This window comes from Aythya marila, assembly GCF_965140915.1.
Source record: "Aythya marila genome assembly, chromosome: 8".
Taxonomy (NCBI): Eukaryota; Metazoa; Chordata; class Aves; order Anseriformes; family Anatidae; genus Aythya; species Aythya marila.
The window spans coordinates 7,606,766-7,626,878 of record NC_139049.1 but is presented as its reverse complement, the minus strand read 5'-3'; the positions used below and the strand labels follow the sequence as shown (position 1 = coordinate 7,626,878).

General features: G+C 33.9%; 1 protein-coding gene across 2 annotated transcripts in view; it reads right to left on the bottom strand.

Annotated features, from left to right (window-relative positions):
- DENND1B (DENN domain containing 1B) overlaps nucleotides 1–20,113 on the bottom strand; it is a 155,529-nt gene that overhangs the window by 38,404 nt on the left and 97,012 nt on the right. For both annotated transcript variants that reach the window (XM_082766173.1, XM_082766174.1), the window contains 3 exons: nucleotides 15,153–15,198; nucleotides 13,536–13,637; nucleotides 4,511–4,636 (listed from right to left, as the gene is read on the bottom strand). In XM_082766173.1, coding sequence (XP_082622299.1) covers nucleotides 4,511–4,636; nucleotides 13,536–13,637; nucleotides 15,153–15,198 — 274 coding nt within the window. The remainder of the gene's footprint in view (nucleotides 1–4,510; nucleotides 4,637–13,535; nucleotides 13,638–15,152; nucleotides 15,199–20,113) is intronic.

The window sequence follows — 20,113 nt, the reverse complement described above, 5'->3', positions numbered from 1 at the left end:
TGTGCTGATCAGCCTATGAACTCCTGCTGCCGAGAATTCCAAACCATGCCATTAGCCTTTGCTCTTCATTTCTTAATTTCTGATGATTGATGTTACAATTATCATAACTTAAACCAAAGTTATCCTGGTTTATTTCTTTTGGTTCAACATCAGTAACATCAAGAGCTTTCATGATTTTTTCCCCAGAAGAGGAGGTGATTTTTTTTTTCCAATGACTATTTTTTTGCTAGCAAATTCTTGAAGACAGTTCCTCAAAAGTAGAAAATAACTTACTGTTTCTGATATTCTACAGTCTTTCAATAGATATGTCCTAAAAAAATAAGATTTGTTTATTTGAAATACATTCGAAACGTATTTGTCTTGTCATGATGGATTTTATTTTAAGTTTTAATCAGACCTACATTTCCTCCTGGTGTCTGCTACCACCTTTCCTGCTTTGTTCATTTTCCCAGTGTTGTTAAAACTAATCTCTATTATGGTGAATACTTCTACACTCATAATTATTTTTTTTCTCCTTCCCCAATCTCTCACCTACCCTTCCATCTCTAGACATAGATTGTCAGTGGAATATTGTCTGTTTAAGAATTTCTATACCACACTGTGCTTAATTATTTGACCATACGGTACATATTTAATAGAAAAAAAAAATCTAGTCTTCTCTGTCACCTGCAAGGTTTCCACGAGTTCATTTACAAGACCAACTTTCATTAGCCATCATAGCGTTGCTAAAATGTTTGACTGTCATGGCATGTGATACAAATGTGCCTGAAAACCACCTACAAAGAATGTGCAAAGTAAAAAAAAGCTAGAAAAAAAAAAACAAACACAATATTGCCCATACATTGGATTGCCAAAATGACACAAGCTGCGCAATTATGAACTTTGTATTTAACTCCCACCTCTGCCTGCAATTATGAAACATGCAATATGATAATAATAAATCATAATGATAAATTCCCAAATGCTGGACTACTTAAAAACAGGAGCAACAAAAAGTTCAAGGCTAAGCTGTGACTACTCAAGCTAAATATAATTTTGATTTGTATACGCATCTCTATCTGATCATTGCAATGTCTCAGCAGGGACAGACTCGAGATCAGAACTCTTCGTGATCACTGACATTGCAAATCACACAATGGCTCCTACTGCAGCTGCTATCTAGGCTAATACAACAACATACTCATATTACACTGAGAAAATTTCCTTCTGAATACATGGATTATTTTTCGTCCATTCATCACATGTAAGTGACGTCAACAAAGATGAAAATCTGTTTAATTTTCTTTTTCTTTTCCCTATCAAAATCTTGTAATGGTGATGAGATAGTAAAACAGGCTATGAAAATAATTTTACCAGTCATCCTGATCTATCATGCATGAACTAGATTCCTTCTGTATTAAAGTAAAACAGAAAATGAGCTTCAGCTAGTGTGGGTATTCAGCAGTCAACACTGAAATAAGAACCACAATAAAGCTAGGAATGCACACTGTGTGGATGTCAGGTCCTTAGCACCAACTGTACTGATTTACTCTACAGATCCACTATTATTATGCAATAGTTTCTAATGTAAAATGCAACTTCTTATAAAAATATTTTTGGTTGTTATATCAAATTTGATTTCTCTTTTTTAATACAGTATTGTGATTAAATTGTACAAAACAACTGTTTCTGCTTTTCTTGGAAACTTTTACTGCATTAGGATTTTTATTACCATTTATTACACAAAAAAATACTATCACCTATATGTATCGTGTGTCACAATTCCTGCCTGAATTAGTCAAATTTTCCATATGGTCTTTCGGAGTCCCATGAACTCCTTTCAAGACCCCCGAAGCTTCCCATTTTCTCTTTCACCAATCACATTATTTTCAATAATTGCTAGACGTTTGTTCAAGACATATTGCTATACCAGGGAGAATCTGTCCTATGCTGAAAACAAACAGTTGCACAGAATGAGTGTTCAGTGTGATGAACAGCGTTTGGAGCGAAGAGAAGTGTTGGATGAGTACAGACACTATCAAAGCTGTTCTTTACTCAAAGTGAATATTAATGACAGTTGTTTCATGTTTCAAGTTAAAATCATACAGAACACTCTGTTGCAAGGAAAATAGTTCACATAAACATATTTTTCAACTTACAAGCACGCAATAACTATCCAAACATAATTTTATTTTTCATTAGGATGTTTGTGACCCTAAAAATGGTATACCAAAACCTCTCAGGTCTTGATTTTGAAAATATGACAAGTTTATTTATAGCAAAAGTATTTCAAAACTCTATAGAAAATATTCTCATTCAGGTATACCCCTTACATAGTTTCCGCGTGAATGCTTGAGCTCCAGAAAGAATGTAAATGAAGTCTTTGGAAACTTTGGTTTAGATTTTCACTATTAGATCTAGCATCATGGACTCCAAGAAAAAGATTGTATTTTCCTTGCAATACCAATTCACATGTCCTAAGATTCCTGACAAAGTCCCAATACAGGCAAACATGATCGGATTTTTTGAACCTCCCCCTTCTTCACAAGGCATTGAACTTAGTTCAAAAGGATCATGGAAAATGAGTCAAACAACCAAGAGACAATTCCTCTTAGTGTCTATTAATCTGGATTTTTTTCTATCACAACAAAAATTCCGTAAAATACTATTAGTTAACACAATATGAACACAGCTCAAAAAAACTTAGACTTTTTTTTTTTTTTTTAAATAAATATACACACTCTTTGTCTTTGGACAAGTTAATGCCAATCCAAGATATACTGGTATTTGCCAGCAGACAGTATTCTGAAATAACACATGAAAAACAAAACAAAACACCACCACCAAAGGCCACAACAGTTTCACAAATACCTTCTCTTATATGTAATAAGTGGAGCCAAAAAAAAAAAAAAAAAAGCAAAAGAGAATAACATAGAAAGAAAGGCTGTAGAGTTCACTTTGACAAATATTTGCCAGCTGAAATGATACATGGTGCACTACTTCCAACACAATGCAAACGTACATCTTTCAAATATGGAAGCAGAAACTAAAATAAAATGGAAAGCAGAGCTGAATTCAAGAGATGCTAACCAGAAAACTAAAGAATTTGCATTCAGTTCAACAAACTTACCGTCACATAAAGCACTGTCTCCAGCCTATTTCTGATCAGAACAGAGGTTAAGGCCATCACACAGACTGACATCATTCTGTTTGCGTACACTGAACGTAGACTAAGGTACCTTTTGATGTAACTGCTTGTAATGCGAACTGCCATGAGTTGACACTGACCAGCGTCTTCATCTTTAGACTAAGGGAACAATTATACAAGCCCTTCCAAAGCAGTGTCAGGTAATGCCAGTATAGAATAAACTACAACTGTTTTGTTGAAATGAACGATTTTAATGAAACTCATACTGTGTTGAACTCATGACTTTGAAAACAGGTACAGTTGTTTCAATATACTATGCAAACTGATTTTCCATATCAAAAGAAAACTATAACAAATGTCAAACATATATACTTGGACTAAACCCTTAAATACTACTTCATTTCTACACGGGTTACCTTTTTATCTCAATAGTTTTCTAATGCTTGTTAGTGGCATAGATACATAGACAGCTAGGGTGTAAAATGCTTATGTCAAAAAAAAAAAGAACAAAACACCTCTAAGAGAACCACTTGCATAGAAAGAAGACCCTGCCATGCTGTTATTTCGGTATGTTTCCTCCAGAAACTTATCTCATCTGGAATTAATGACCATTCTATCCATTTCCATCAAGGAACACCGCACAGTTCCCTGCCCAAGGGATTCAGCCAACAGCATCTCAATGCATTTTTATCAAATGAAACTGCTATCAGTAGTTTGCAAATATCATACAAAAGTAATTTGAAATTAACCTCCGTGTTGTTTCTGATGAATTTTTTTTGTCATCTAGTAGGCTCAGTATGTGCCACCCTCAAAAACCAGAAAGGATGACACATTAACCTAACACATTAACCTACTGAGTACCAGCAAAACCTCAGGCATACAAGTTCTGATGGGATGGATTGGGTTTTCATTTCTCCTATCTTCTCAGTAGAATCAAGGTAAGTGTATAAAAGTAGAGATGTGTGTTTGACTCATCATATCTGGCTTCTGCTAGGAAATAATAATAATAAAAAAACTTCTGGCCTCAAACACAGCAAAGCCTCTGTATGAAGTGCAGAGGAAACTGAGTCTCTGTAAGGCACAACCTCTTCAGTTCTTCAGCACATTGGACAAGGTAAACTGTACGTATTTTCATGAATACAATCCAATTTTATACTAAATAAATTCTAGAAGTGATACAAATAAAAAAATGGCTGACTTTGGACAACTATTCATTTTTCAGTACAACTCACCATCAGGAGGTATTAGTGTCTTCTAAATTGCCAGCATATCTTTTACTCAGAGTAAGATTTAAAACATTTTCAGATTGGGATAATACATCATATTTTTCCTGCAAAAGAATGAGCCTGTGCTCTTGTAAATTAAGGAAAACAGTTGTCTTACTGGTTTGTATCTTAGTGCATCTCTGTAGGATCCAAACAGTGCTGCCTGTGCCCGAAGAAAGGCCTTGGCTACTCCGTCACCCGTAGCTGTAGACTGCTTTTTCAGTTTATTTTTCAAGGCCGAGACCTGCATGACAGAGTGGAACAGTTAAATTAACACCTCAGAAATTGGTACAGCGAGGTATGAACCCAATCAGCAGGCAAACCATGGTGTCTACAGGTCAGCCAAAAATTCATCCTCCTCCTTGATAGCTTATCTTTTTAACTGCAAAGAGCACCTGCTGGTCTGTTAATTGAAATGAAGGCAGGGGATGATGGTAGAGTGCTAATGCAAATTGGTTTATGCTCTCTTTTTTTCCCAAGGCCTCTTGACATAAATAAGCTTAATTATTTTACAGTAAACTGCATGTGAGCCACTTTTCTGCAGATCTTTTTCTGATCATAAAATTTACCTTTTCATTTTGAATGAAGACAGTTGGATATTTTCTATTGATATTAAGGCCGCTTATTTTTAAGGATTTCTAATGCTAACTTATGATTCAGTTTTAGGGATTTTTTTTTTTTTTTTTAATATCAAATTACTATCTTACATCATTTCTCATGCACCATGGGTGTAGCTGCTACTGCTGTCAAACAGTTGAGAAAAGTTTGTGTAAACTCAGTAGTATATTACTGTTAGAATTGTCCTTGAAGATAAAACACATGAAAGGGAAAAAAAAAAAAAAAAAAAAAAAAAAAAAGGAGAATAATGTTCTGATTAGGCACCTGTAGTTAAAACAAACAAAACCAAAAAAAAGCTATTCTTATTTTAGTGCTTGACATTTCTTTGGAAGAAGGTCTCTTCTGTTTTCCTTTTTCTTGGCATAGATGGCTATTACTTGGAGATTTTGGAGAAAGATCTTATAATTCTGGAATTATTAGAGTATTTGATTTGAAGATATGTGGAATTACACCCAGATATAGTTTCATTCAACTAATTACCATCATGAGGGATATCTGGAGAAATAAGCCAGCTCCAATTATGTTGAATACAAGTTTCTACCTCCCTTTGTATTGCAATATAACCATGAAAGCAATATTTTTGTCATTAAATTCTATACAAAGTACCATTTAGAGTTACTCTTTAAACAGAACATTATACGCACAAACTATCAGCAAAACAGCTTTCACTCTTTTAGAAATGTATGCAAGAATGAATATCTTTTTATTTCTTTATGCAAGCAGTCATGACTGTTCTTGTAGATGATGATTGTAATTGAAGTGTCAACCTAATTAACAACTAAACTTTGAATAATGCTAATGAGAACTGAACATGGCATCAGAGAAAAGACCAGCTCTACAGGTGATAAACCTTCACAGTAGTGACATTTTCCAGTGTAAAGTCACAGTTACTGTGATCTGATCAAAGAGAGAGACCCCCATTGGGTCCAATTATAACTATAGTTTTGAAAAAAAAATTATTGAGTTATGATGTTCATAATCTATGCAGAAAGGCCTTTACAGTATAGGTCTTTTCCCCATAGCTGTGATCTTTTCAATTTATATCCAAGCTCCATAGATCTAGATAAAAGTTTAGAGCCTGATTCGTTTAGCCCATGGATAGCATACACCAAAGCTCATTTACGTTTTTCCCTTATACCTCAGAAGAAAAAAGAAGAAAAAAAAAAGTACAACTCTGAGTACAAAAAGCAGTTAAGGAGTTCAAGGTTGAAAAAACAAATGCATGTTATTTTATTTTCTTTGTTCTGTATGGTATGATTATTTTAAGGTTCTTAAAAATTAGGTTTATTTAATTTTGAGGGCAATAAATGGGGGAATACACTTTGTATAAGGGAAATCTGCCCATCAGTGTTAGCTCAGTTTCACTACAAGAAAAACAGAAACATGAGGTCAAAAAATGAATTCTCAACCTTAGAAAGTAGTCTTTGTCATGATGAACAAAGCAGCTTAAACATGAAAGAATTTCCTTTTCCCTCTACTTTCTTGCAAATCCACACTCTTCTATGTTATATTTAATTATGTGAAAAAAAGACAATTTTTATACTCATAATCTTACACTAGGAGTTTGTTTCATAAAAAAACAAACAAAAAATCTCGTGCATATTCTATTTGAAAATATAACTGGTATATTTACATTAAATCATTTTTGTAAAGTGATTTTTAGAATTCAGTAGCTTTTTTTTAAAAAAGGGATCATTGTTTTTTCTTTAAAGCAGAAAAATTGTTCAATGCTATCTGTTCAAAAATGTAATAACAACTAGAACTCTGAAATTTAACTTGCAAAATGTATTTGAAAATCCTTTAAGCTAACAGGTCATGTATTTCCTGAAGACATGTGTCAAATGGTGTGACATGATCAAATGAGATTTGAAAAATTTGAAAAATACTTCTAAAAGAATGTGGATACTTATCTTGAATTTAAGCTACTTCGTATTAGTAATGGTAATGTTCTAGATCTAAGGTAATCATGGGCTTATATGTTGTGTTGGTCAGAGGCTGACTATCAGTATTTTTTAGGACTGTTTTCAAATTAAGTGAAAAGTAATTGCTTCCTCATACAGACCCACAATGAATTGGAAACACATGACCTTTCTTATCATTCAGCTACAGGGACACTCAAACAAAAGAGGAACAAATGTCCTCTTCACCTGAAATCATTTTACAGCAACACATTACAATTGAGTTTCGGTTTCTCAGTTTCAACAGTGATAAAATCAGATCTCCCTGTAAATCGACATTTAGACAATTCTTCTAACCCCAGCACAGGCTCTACTTATATATACAAATGTAAAGAGGGAGTAGGCTTCATACTGCTGGTTGGTGATACAGTGTCGGTAAAGAAGCTTCTGGTGGATCGGTATTAATGGAAATAGCAAAAATAAAACAGAGAGAAAGGAGGATCACAACTTGGCTGCAATCACTTGTTTCTAGGATAATCAATATTTACTGTCTTTCCTTACGGATGGATAAAGAGTTGATTGAATACTCCTCCCTGTGTCATTCTTGGAGGTAGGGGCACAATGCACGTAACTAGTAAAACCAAAGAGCAGAAGTGGATGTATTTTAACTGAAAGAAATAAGATGTTACACTGGGCACTGAAAGTTTGGGGAAATTATGGCAGATGATAAAAGAAGGTAAGAGAGAACAGTGAGAAAGAAGGTGTAGAGCAGCAGAATTACAGGACAAAGCAAGGGAAAAGGATTTTCTGATTTTTTTCAGTTCTCTTGGGCCCTATACACCCTACCATAAATCAGTATCAGGATGCTTTAGACAAATATATATTAAAAACAACAACAGAAACGAAAAAAATCTCCCAGTTTACTGCAGTACTGGTACATTATTATTTCAACAACATTAAGAAAATCCCAATGGACTGTCAGCTGGAAGGCAGGAGGTTCCAGCACAAACTTGCAGGAACGCTACCCGGTCAGGAGCTGCAATACCAGGCTGCTATCCTGGAGCGAGTTCTAGCCTCAGAAAGATTGTGCTGGAGTTCAAAACGTTTCTCCAGCCTTGATTTCTCAGTCACCAGAGCTGGAGCCCCTGCTGAAGCACCCTTGAAGCACACCCTTGCTGCCTGCCTGCCCGCCCGGGTTCCTTCAACCTGAAGTCAGCAAACGCGGACGTGCTTAGCAAACCACCGAGGGACAGCAAAGCCAAGCTGCCTGGCTGGGTAGGCTGCCTGCAAAGCCTCCACACTTTAACCAGAGTGATAAGCAGTTACTGCAGCCAACACAGTAGGGACAGATATGAGAATGGGTGCTTTGAACTACTTATGAGGACCCGGTGCACAGCAGGATTATGATCACTTGAACCTAAAGCCAAGGGAGTGTAAGCCCCCTTTAGGTGATGCCATGGTGGCAGAATAAATCGTTCTTAAAATTTCAAAGAAAAGACACAGTACTGACATGAAATCAAAAAACACCCAAGAGGCATCCTTACTGCAGTATTTTCCTTATATATGTTTTAATCCATGTACCTATTTATGATTAGGAACGCCTGACTCTTTTTCTCCCTTTCTGTGACTTAAGCAGAAATAGCCTTCTGAAAAGTTTAAAAATACAGAACTAGAAACAAACAAACAACAGGGGTTAGAACTCTTTTATTTCTTTTCCTGTGAGGCACTAATGATCTGTTTCAGAAATGGTATTATTAATTTACACTAGGAGCAAAGTGTTTTTGTCTTCTCCTAGCAACTGCTTGTCATAGGAAGGTGACTTCATTGGACTGTTAAACACTACCAATGAAGAGCAATCAGAGCTTTGGGAAGGATTAAATCAATAGAATAGTCTTTCGGAGATTTAGGAAGTCATGTGGTTTGCATGTGGCTTTGCTTTCATACATACAAAGTATATGAAAAATGTCAAAACATATTGTATCGGGCATTGAAAAAAGAAGCATAATTTTTTAAAATAGTCACCCTATATCCTTTTCAAGTTTCCAAAATACAATTACCCGATCGGAAACAAGACATGACTAATACCTCTTCAATATTTATGTGAGTAGAATAATAGAAGGACGCACAAAAGTTAAAAAAAAAACAATTCATAAAATGATGTAACTATTAATCAAAGCCTTTCTTCCTGCAAAAGCTTAAGCACAGGTATAAATTTAAGCCTGTACAGAAACATTCAAAAGATTTGTGCCCTAAGGAATGCAGAACCATGCTCTGTGATTCCCAACAACTATCGCATCTCTGAAAAAAAAATATACCCAGGTATTTCTCTCATATCAGTGGCAGTTATTATGTTTTACATTATTTTCCAGTGTTCCCCATCAGATCAGGTCACTGTAAAAGTAAAAGCACACTCTCAATAGCAAAAAGTAGTAAGTGGCAGAGAAGAGAAACAAAACAAGACCGTACAATAAAATGGAATCTCAGTTGATTTAAATCGATGTTGTTAATGAAAGAGCTTCTACATACTTGATATTATCTATACACACAGGATTTAGGCATCTCAGCTAGCCCTCCAGCATCTAATCAAAAATACTCATTATCTACCTAAATGCAAATGTTTTCAAAACTAGTTGCATTTTTCAATCTGATGGTCTAGTTTCTAAAATTATATCGAGGTTCAACAGAATCTCAAACAACTTGTCTGAGATTCAGCATAAATAGCTGTTTCATAACATTGCAAACATTTCTGCCTGCTTTGAGCTTCTAATATATATAAGTAATATTTTGGGTATCTTCTAATGGAAAAACTAACTAAATTATGGTATTTAAATTTTGCAAAAAAAAATAATTAGTTGCAATGTTACATGCTGCTAGTTATTTCTGAAAATACAATGATTAATGGTATTGTAAAAAAAATTACAAAAAAAATCCCAATAATTATTTTGTAAAGTAGCTGGTTAATTTTCAACATGAATTACAGCCTATTTCGCAGTATTACCATTAAAACAGTGACGTTCCATCACCCAATTTATGTTGTTAAAATACTTTGACTTTTGGAATCTCAGAAGAAAAACTCAAAAAAAATCTTTGAATTTTGTCCTGTATCAGTGTATATGTGCAACATGCTATAAAGGCAATGCATCTTTCAACAGCTCTGTAGATTTCACAGTTAACGTTTAACAAACACAGAAGATGCTAACATGCTATAAAGCCCATTGTTTTCTGAAGATCATATTTATAAAAGTTCTGCTTAAAGTGTACTGTGAATTGAGTAAGATTTGGTTGCTAAATGTGATAACTGTGATAACCTCAGTTCTCCGAGATTTTTCTGAAAGGGTTCAAATTGTGGAAAGGACTGATCTTTTTGTCAGAGCTAATTGCAAGCAGGTATTGCAGAATCAGGCCCAAGGTTTATAGTTGTGTAAGCGTCTATAGTCTTCCCTAATTTATATACATCACAAATGTTCTTTTTCTACTGTCTTACTCTATTAAAGTGGTGATCTGTGTATTATTGCATTAGGAAAATTATTCCCACAGAAGCAGCTACTTATTTTCATTTTTTTAATTAAAAAATAATAGACAAATTCACAGTGAAATGATTAAATTTAAAAACAAGTGTTCTTGTCAGAAGAGAGGGGAAAAGAGGGTTTTCCCCCCTCTAAGAAAACAAAGGATTCCTGAAAGTCTTGCACTGATTTATTTTTCCAATTTTAAATACCTTAGGAGTAGCGGAACTGCTACTGGCATGGTAGTATTTCTAACAGTCAATAAATCTAAAATATTATGTGTGAATATTGGAATGAAGCCATTAAGAAGATTACAGCATGCAACGCAGCAGAGGGTCCACATGAAAAAAGGACTGGTAATTCAGGACAACTGTGACCACTGACCTTTGCACAGTCAAGACCACTGGTCAGTCTGACAGAATAATAGAGTTCACATGCATAGAAAGTCATCTAGCCTGTAACTATAATTTAAATACTTAAGTGAATGATTTAAAAATGCCTTTAAATCTCAGTTAATTTATTACGCAGTTTATTAGATAATGCTATATAGTAATGTTTTTCAATCTTGAATTTATCTTGAAAAAATTCACAATGGGAACATTTTCATAGACACATTACTTATACATGGGTAAACTATTAAATACCTATGCAGTGAGGACGTCATCAGGCATACTGATCAAGGAAAGAATTTACTCAGTTTCCTTCAGACAGAAGAAACAGTTTTAGAGAAGTCTTTGAAAAATATTGCATTTCTTTTGTTAGGCTGTTAATCTATCTGGAATCAATTTTTCAAAGGGATGAGAGCTTCTTTTATATTTTCAGTTCTTCATCCTATTTTAACACCCTTCATTGGTACTTCTGCTTATTACATTTTTCATCAGAAGTTTTACCACCTTTGTACGTATGCTTACAAGTCCTATTTATATAAGCTAAAATATTTCACGTATGTAAGCATCTGACATCTGCTCTAATGCTTTAAGTTTAACTTACCATTTTGATTCTACAGCCTTACATCTTATACATTTTAACCCAGATGTTAGCAGTTGCATTGTCCCCGCTGAATGCAGAAGGACAAGCATGCTGTCATTTTATGAGCCGAAACCCAGACACTGTCTTTGTTTCTAGGTTTTCCAACTACAAGATTATTTGTTTTCCGTTATTTTTTTATTTACCGATTGAAGTAGAGAAATAAATGGGTCTATTTAAATTAAAAGCTTCACTGTAAAAACAAGTTCTGCAAGTATATTTTACATAAAGCACAGTTGTTCTGTTTTGTTCAATATTAGATATCAAATGAAATATTTTAAGTCTACTGCATAATCCTCACTCTTAGATAACTTTCATTAACATTAATAATAGTAACATCTACACATCATAGGGAAAAACATACTCCTAAAATTACGAAGAACTGCCGCACCTATTTTTTCATGCTAGCCTATTCATTTAGAGATCATTTTGACATGCAGCTGTAAAATACATGAGGTCCCCCTCATTGCACAAACATCCTTTTTTTTTTTTTTTTTACTGTTCAAAGGACCTCCAGCTACAACTCTAGTGAAGATGATGCTTAATTCTCAATTCTACATCTAGCTATTATTTGACAAGAGGTACGTACCTCCATGACATTATAACCTCAACCTTTTACACTTAGTGCAAAGTCAGTTAAAATTAACAACACACCAGAAAATACCTATTTTTTTTACTTCAGTTATTATTTACTTCAGCTGTATATGTGTACTTCAGAGTACACTCAGAATTATTGTACATGTGTATATACTTTTTCATAGATCAGTGTAAAATCACAGAACAGCAGAATATTTTTTATATGATCAAAGTAAATTTCTTTCACATTTCTGAACTACAGTTGATAGTGAATTGAGAGGAAGACTGACCAGACAATATATAAAAAAAAAATCTAGGTTTTAATACTATTATAATCAAAGAGGACTGATATTAATATCATCATCAAGAGTTTGATTTCTGTTTTTCCATATACATACAAATTATCAATACAAGACATAGTATTTCAGTCCAATGCCTCACTTTGATTAAGACAGATTGTTTTAATGATTCACAATTTCAGAAAATGTAGCTCTGATTTCACATTTTGATATAAAATTATTTGTTCTGACAATTTCTGATAGCTTGAGCATCTATAGCTAAACAATCAGAACAGTGATTTCACACTGATATTCTTTTAGAGCTGTATTGGGAAAACCAAGGTAAGTGAATTTTACGACTATTTAAAATGATATACAGAACATGTTCCCCTATAGGCAATAGGAAAAAAAAAAAAAAAAAAAAAGGAGGGGGGGACCCTCTGCAAGATCAAAGTCCAGAAAGAACTGGCACTTAATTTATCATCCTTTACAGACAAAAGACAGTTTTCGTCATTTCAAAAGGATCAGATGTCTTTTATGACAAACTGGGTTTGCAGTTTAATTTACAAATAGAATTCTAAGTAAGCAGTCTTTGCTCTGCCAAAGCAAATGACAAACAGTATAGGTTTTCATTCACGCAGCCCTCAGCAGGATAGAAGAGATTAAAATAAAACTGAAATAATTTAGAGAAAACAAATAAATGTTTCAGAAAGTTGAAGAAGATCAAAGCCTGAATTTTCTGACCCCAACTGTACAAGCATTTCTTATTATATTGACCAGTGCCATCAGATCATTAATTAAAAGGAAAGCGCTGGCAGGTGGCAGGGAAGCAGAAGCCGATAATTGGCCCCCTTCTTCTTTTTGCCTTCAAAAACTCTCTCGTTCTTTTGCAAGACATGCCACTAGGCAGACAGAAATGCCTACTTTGTAATATAATGATTAAGATGAGATGAAGAGACTCTTGCGTTTAAAGCAGCTATGCCTAATGAATGCAGCTAGCTTTATAATTATGATCCTACTTCTACAATAAGGAATATGATGTTCCATTCAACATCTCCTCAACTGTCAGAAATGTAAAATCTCAAATATAGGGGTCTATAGTTGCTGCTTTTTACCCCCTTATTCTTTTTACAGCAGTTAGCAAAAACAGGCAAAAATAGCTACTAGTAATCCAAGCATCCATTTAAGAAGGGAAAAAAAAAAGAAAAAAAAAAAAAGAAAGAAATATCTGTAAGACTCACCACTACAGCAGGTAGGTTGTTCAGGTCATTAAAAGGATTTTCTAGAGTGTTTGTGTCAACATTTAGCAAAACCACATCCTCCAGCGACCTATTTTTTACTCTCTGTAGAAGGAAAAAATAGTGGAAAAGCATTTTACTATGGCATTCTCCTGCATCCTCCTTTTTATTATAATGGCTAGATTAAAAATCTTGATTTTACAAAGGATAATAGTAGCACAGGCAAGATTTTGAGCTTTATTTGTAGGATCTGAATTAGACAGAAGAGTCAAAATAGATTTTAAAAACATTTCCTTTTCATCAAACATAAGGTTATACTAATAGCCTCTGAAATACATGCATGTTCATGAAACTAATTCTTGAAAACCAAGAATTACATATAACAGTTAAGTATACTGTGTGTGTGTATATGTTGTTATATGAACATTTTATTCTTTCATATTTGTGAAAATCAGTTATTAATCATATAATCATATTTAAAGCAGAGCAAACTAAGTAATTATTTGTATATTTATCCAAGTTACAGGTATGTGATGTCTACAAGTATTAAAGAAGAATGGATGAAACAATCATCAATGGACTAGCAGGTAAGAACTACACCATTTCTTCCTTTCAGGGGAAAAAAAAAAAAAAAGATAAAACTCTTTTCTATATGGTCCTACAGTAAAACACACTATTATGGTCCAGAAAATAATTTCAGAAAGAATCATCTGAAAATGAAATCACTGAATTCTTTTCAGGTTTGTTATTTCCTGACAGAATATAGAAAAGGATCCTAGTCAAGATATTACAATCAATGTATATAGATCATAAGAACTAGGTTTGAGAGAACAGAAGGTTATGCCTAGTTAAGAGGTATACGTGATAGAAGGCTCTTTTTTGGAAACACAAAAGTGCTAGGGGCTCAGTCTAGGGGAGAACCTACTTCATTGGTTTAGCAAATGGGAATTCATCCTCAGAAGTTGCTTTAGCAGAAGTATGAAACACAGCTCCTGAATGAATTATCTCTTCTGCTTTATAATCAGACTACACATGCAGACCTAACTGTGTCATTCAACGGTTATGGAGAGACAAAGCTATTTATTTATTTATTTATTTTATGACCCTACTACTAGTTAGCACTCAGGTGGGATTTATTATTTTGTTGTATGTTTAGATCTGGAAAGGCTACCTCTTGTTTTTTGATAAAAATTACTGTTTTCTAAATGAATAGTTATGAATGTTATGGGATTAATGCTAGACTCAAATTTTCAGAGGAGAGGAATACAAGTTAGCTGGGAAATCAGAATGATGATGGCCCCAGAAGAAGTTTTTATTACTATTATAGGAAAAATCTGATATGCTGTTGTACCACTAAGAAAGGCACAAAAAATCCTATAACTGAGCTATTAAATAGACATAGAAATAAATCATGAGGTAGAGCTTGTATATCTCAATAAAGCACTTCAGAAGTATTTCAAAGAGAGCCAATTTTATTTTTTAAAGCATCTGAAACTTAACTTTTGTAATTTTGATTGTAAAAAACAGGGATTTTTTTTCTGTAGCATTTCCATTAAAATTATCAATTAGAGCACAAACACCTCATGCATATCAGTACTCAGAAGTATACAGTAAACTTACCTCTATTAAGCTTAAGTGGACGCCAATTAGATAAGGCATTGGTGCACTGAAGAAAAAAGACAAAACAATCAAATTATCTTTTAACTACAGCCATTTGTAAACCAAAACATATTTAAAATCTTGGCTTGTACGGTGTCTAGTTAACATCCACTGTGTAAGCTTGTATTAACTGTATACAGGTGCTCTTGAAATTATTACTAGCTGAAAGAAGATATCTTTTTTACTGTGTAATAAATTTCTCATTTCCAATTTGAATAAGACAAGGCATCATATTCTCAAAATAAAACAATTATCCACACAGACTCTGGAATGAGACCTCCTGCAGTATGCAAGCAGGAAAGTGAAGTAGTCAGGCGTATTTATCATGGTTTTCTATAATCTTCTCTTTCTTCCACTAAACTGATAAAGAATATATTCACTATCCAGTGTTGGAAGGAAAAAAGCATCCAAGAATCATCATCACATTATTTGGTGCTGTGAGATTACTAAAAATATTCCCTCCAGAGAAGTGAGCAATGGACAGACTGGTTCAAGCAACTCAGCAGGAAATGAAATATTAAGGGAGCAGAGAGAAAAACTAAATAAAAGTAAGGCCTAAAAACTAAATTGAAGGCAAGATCGCTTATATGAACAGTTAAACACATCAGCTCACGTTGCATCTATTTGACCACATCTCTGAGCCTTAACGAGCACTGACTGCTTCGAGATTGACTTCCTGAGGCCCAGGGAGAGGCTTTGCTGGGCCAGTTCCTGGGGCCTCACCAGTGCAGCCCCAACTCCGTAAAGGAAAGCAGCAATTCTCACCTGCCTATGGCTGCAGGCATTTTTAGAAAAAAATTACACTCACTATGGATTATCCATTTGCTTACATTAGCAATGTCCAACAGGAAGGTACTGATTAAAACAAAACAAAAAAGAAAAACAAATGACAGATCAAACCAAGTTTTCACTATGTTTACATTATCAAAAATCAAAGGTTTGTTGAGACTGCAAACACTGATGGCTTCAAGGCATGGGATGTAGACATTCAAAAAGGGAAAATGGAGACCCCTACATCTTCTCATGTCTTGTTCTTAGCCCAGTGTTGAAAAATTTCAGTACCTCATGACCACTTCAGCTAGGCTAGGGCCTTATACCTTTGTGGTCTAAAAACAAATGGGTGTCCCTCCTTTATATGCAGTGAGGAATTAGCCTGAAAACACTCTGTAATTTCAAGAACGTCTAACTCTAGGCAGTATGTATAAGCAAACAAATCTGAACAACTGTGGCTGACATATCAGAGAGGATTCTTTTGCTGAATATTGAGCAAAACAGATCCTCCTCTCATTCATCGCATCAGAATATCTTGGTGTTACAAGTAACATGAACTGCAGAAACTATGGTGAAAAGAAGTGCTATATCACCTACGTATTTTATGCACGCTGCTCTAGCAGCTTCACCAGGCCTGTACTGACTTGTAATAGCTGATGATTTGTTCCATTAATAAATCTGTCATTAAAAAGGGCAGTGTGTAGCTCTTTTCTGTAGAACAAAGCAACAGCTACATCATTCCAATTTTAAAATATTTACAGAATGAATGTACCAAGCTAATTAGATAAACACATCTTGAAAATGCATGAAATAAAAACTGCAGGTATGGAAAGTCAATCTGATAATTTTCAGCAAACAATGAATTGTATTACTGCTGAACTCTGAAGCCCTAACAACAGAGGTTTGTAAAATGTACATAAAATTGCTTACTGTGATACTACTGGGAGCTGCTATATAGATTTTCTCTTGCTTATGCATGTTATTACCAAAAATGTTATTAATCCACAGCATCATTTCCTAAAATAATTACTATGCTATGCAAGTTAATTGGAAAATAATTGTCCTATTCTCATGAAAACAGGCTTGCATATATCCCAATTCAGGAGAGACCAAATCACATAAAAAGGCATGCTACCATCGTAACTTGAATTTTCTAATTGTGTTATATTCTTAACAGAGCAGCAGCAGAACAGATGCTTTACCATCTACAGACAAAACTGTCATACACTCATATCAGTGACTAAGTGTGCCAAGAAATTACACTGAAATTTGGTGAAATTAGCTTTTTCCTTTACAAAAATTGATTTTATTCAAATATAATTACTATAAGAATGCACAGACTTAATTTCTGTAAGTTTCCTTGAAAGCAAGCCACCTAATGGGATGCAACCAATGGCAAGCAACAATCTCTTTGCTTGCTGAAATGTGCAGAAGAAATCAATTCTTAAAAAAAAAATTCTTAAAAAAATATTCAGAAAAATGTATTTTTGAGAAACTGCTGTTCAAGAATACATTGTAGGAAACTTATTTCTGTGTGTTCTCTTCTACTAGAACAAAATGAGCAGTCCTTTCACTGTCTAATATTTTGCTGTCCTTTAGAAAAAGGAATTGCTATCTTATTTTTTGTATGGTTGTTCCAATTTTCACATTTGAGGTCTCATAGCAGAATTTAAGGCCAAGTAAGTTATGTGAAGGAAAAAATGCTCTGAAGTCAACGCACAGGATGTTCACACACAGGACTTTGCATGTATTCATAACCTAGCAAATCCTGGCATCCGGAGATCCATCCATGAGAATCCAGGCACTATGGTCCACGCTGGTGCTCAGTGCTACTGGGTTTGCATTAGTTAAAGAATATTTGTTTTGTTGTCTAAAACTTGTCTGTATATACGGTTGCCTGATAGAACCACAAGATCCTTTTTGGTTACAAAGCAAATTGGAAGAATTTAAATGATTTTTTAATACAGATATAGCTGTTTTGCTGAACGTTGTAGTTTGCTTATTTTCAAGCCCAGAAAATGTACCCCCATTTATCAATTTCTAAACCCCGTTGAATTGTATTATTTATCTTTACCAAATGTTAAAGATTGATAGTTAAACTCATTTTAAAAAGTGTATTTCTCACAAAACATGTTTGGTTATTAAAAAGCAAAATAATTTGCAGGATCAGGATCTATACTTAAGCGGTAAATTTAGATGCATTTTATCTTTATTTAGAATTATCCATACTCCCTTAGAATGCCTAACATTAAAGGAAAGAATTAGCAGTTTGATATTTATTTAACAATTTAACTAATTCAGAATGTATTATTTTAACTGAGAGTAAACGTGAGCTATCCCAACAATGTTTAAGTTAAACAAAGATAATGTAGTTTCTAAACATGAAAATTTACATTAAAAAGAAAAAAAAAAAATAAGATTACACTAAAAAGAAAAAAAAAAAAAGAAAAGGCACTTAAAAACATAACTTCAGTCTGTCAAAATAATACATGAAAAATTAAAATATATAAAAACATTTAGAAAATTATTTCATTCATTTTGAATTTAGAAGATCCTCTAGGACTGCACACGAAGTAAAGTAACATACGTTTTGATCCTGTAAATTCATCAAGCTTTTCTAATTTGATATATTATATACCTAACTGGAAAACATTTACTCATTGTTAATGTATCAAAACATGAGGAAAGTATTGTATGCTTTTATTACACTATTCCAATTTATCTCACAAAAGAACCATTCTAACCAACATGATCAGACAGAGAAACATAAACGCAGACAACTTCAGTAAAAAAAAGTCTGAATTATAGTTACTGTGGTAAATTCATTAATTGGGCATTTCCTTTTGTGAACTTTTATGTCTCCATTTGAACATCTCTAAATAAAGGAAACTTTCTTCCCCCTTCTATTGTAATACAGTAAAAGAGGAAAAGGGATATAAATGAGTTGCACAAGTTTAAGAAACTCCATGCTTCTTTTTAATGAGTAAAGAATATTCTCAGGTCATGCCATAATGACCTAGAATCTCAAGTATTATCATCATCAGAAGGAGCTGTGTACAGCATCTAACATTATTATTTCTGAAAACATTATGTGTGCTTAGGAGGGGAAATAAAAAATCTTCTAGTATTCAGGATGCACTCTGCAGGGTACAGCTTGAATAAAGGTGTTGATCTACCTTCTGAGAACCGCATTTATGGGTGATACTGAAGAAAATAAAAAGCTTCTGGCAGTAACTTCAAGTAATACGAAAACTAAACAAATACATCCAAGCTATATCCCCATCTTGGTGCATTTTATCAAAGCTAGGAGGAAAAACAAGTAGGACAGAGTTTCTCCAGAAGAAAACTATCATTAAAGATGAAAGGCTTCGCTACTGTTGAAAGCAAAGGGAGAAGGGCTATTTTTGAAGACAACAAATAATATACAGATGAAGCATAGGAACTATCCTAGATGAAGACATACCATATCTATTACATATATACCATATATAATAAATCTTGATCTGTAAAAATGTTTTAAATGGATCATTTCTCCATCACAGATCCATAGGGTCTATTTAGAGAGAAAGCCTCCAGGGACAGATACTCCTGTATTAGTTCCTTAATGGAAGTTAATTTGGTATCTCCGGCACTACTATGAGTAGAAGAAAGTAAATCTTTTATTAGCTTGAAATCATAAAACCCAGGCATTTGGAACAGAAAATTTCCTCAAACTAGCCTGGTATAAGACGTAACGACCATCACAAAGGAAACAGCATCCCTCGAAGGACCAGAAGTGACTCAAAAAGTGAACATTTCTTTCCCAATTTAAGAATTTACCAAAAACATGAAGCCTGTCATGTGAACAGAAACACATCAGGAGAAGTATTTGTGAGAAGAGTTCTTACAATAAAAAAATATCTGGAATTATCAAAAGGAGATTGTAAGCAATTTGTGCAAGGTGTTGGATATAATCCTGAACCTGTCTTGGCCTAAAGTACAAGCATTAAATCTTTCTTTGGACTTAAGAGAAACAGAGATGTTTACTAAGGCTTGATTCCAGAAACATCCGTCAGTATTTTCTGAATGCTTGTACCAGAATCATCTCCCTCAATTTAAAGTAAACATCAAATAAATGAAAACTTTAAGACACTTGCATTTAAATTACTGAA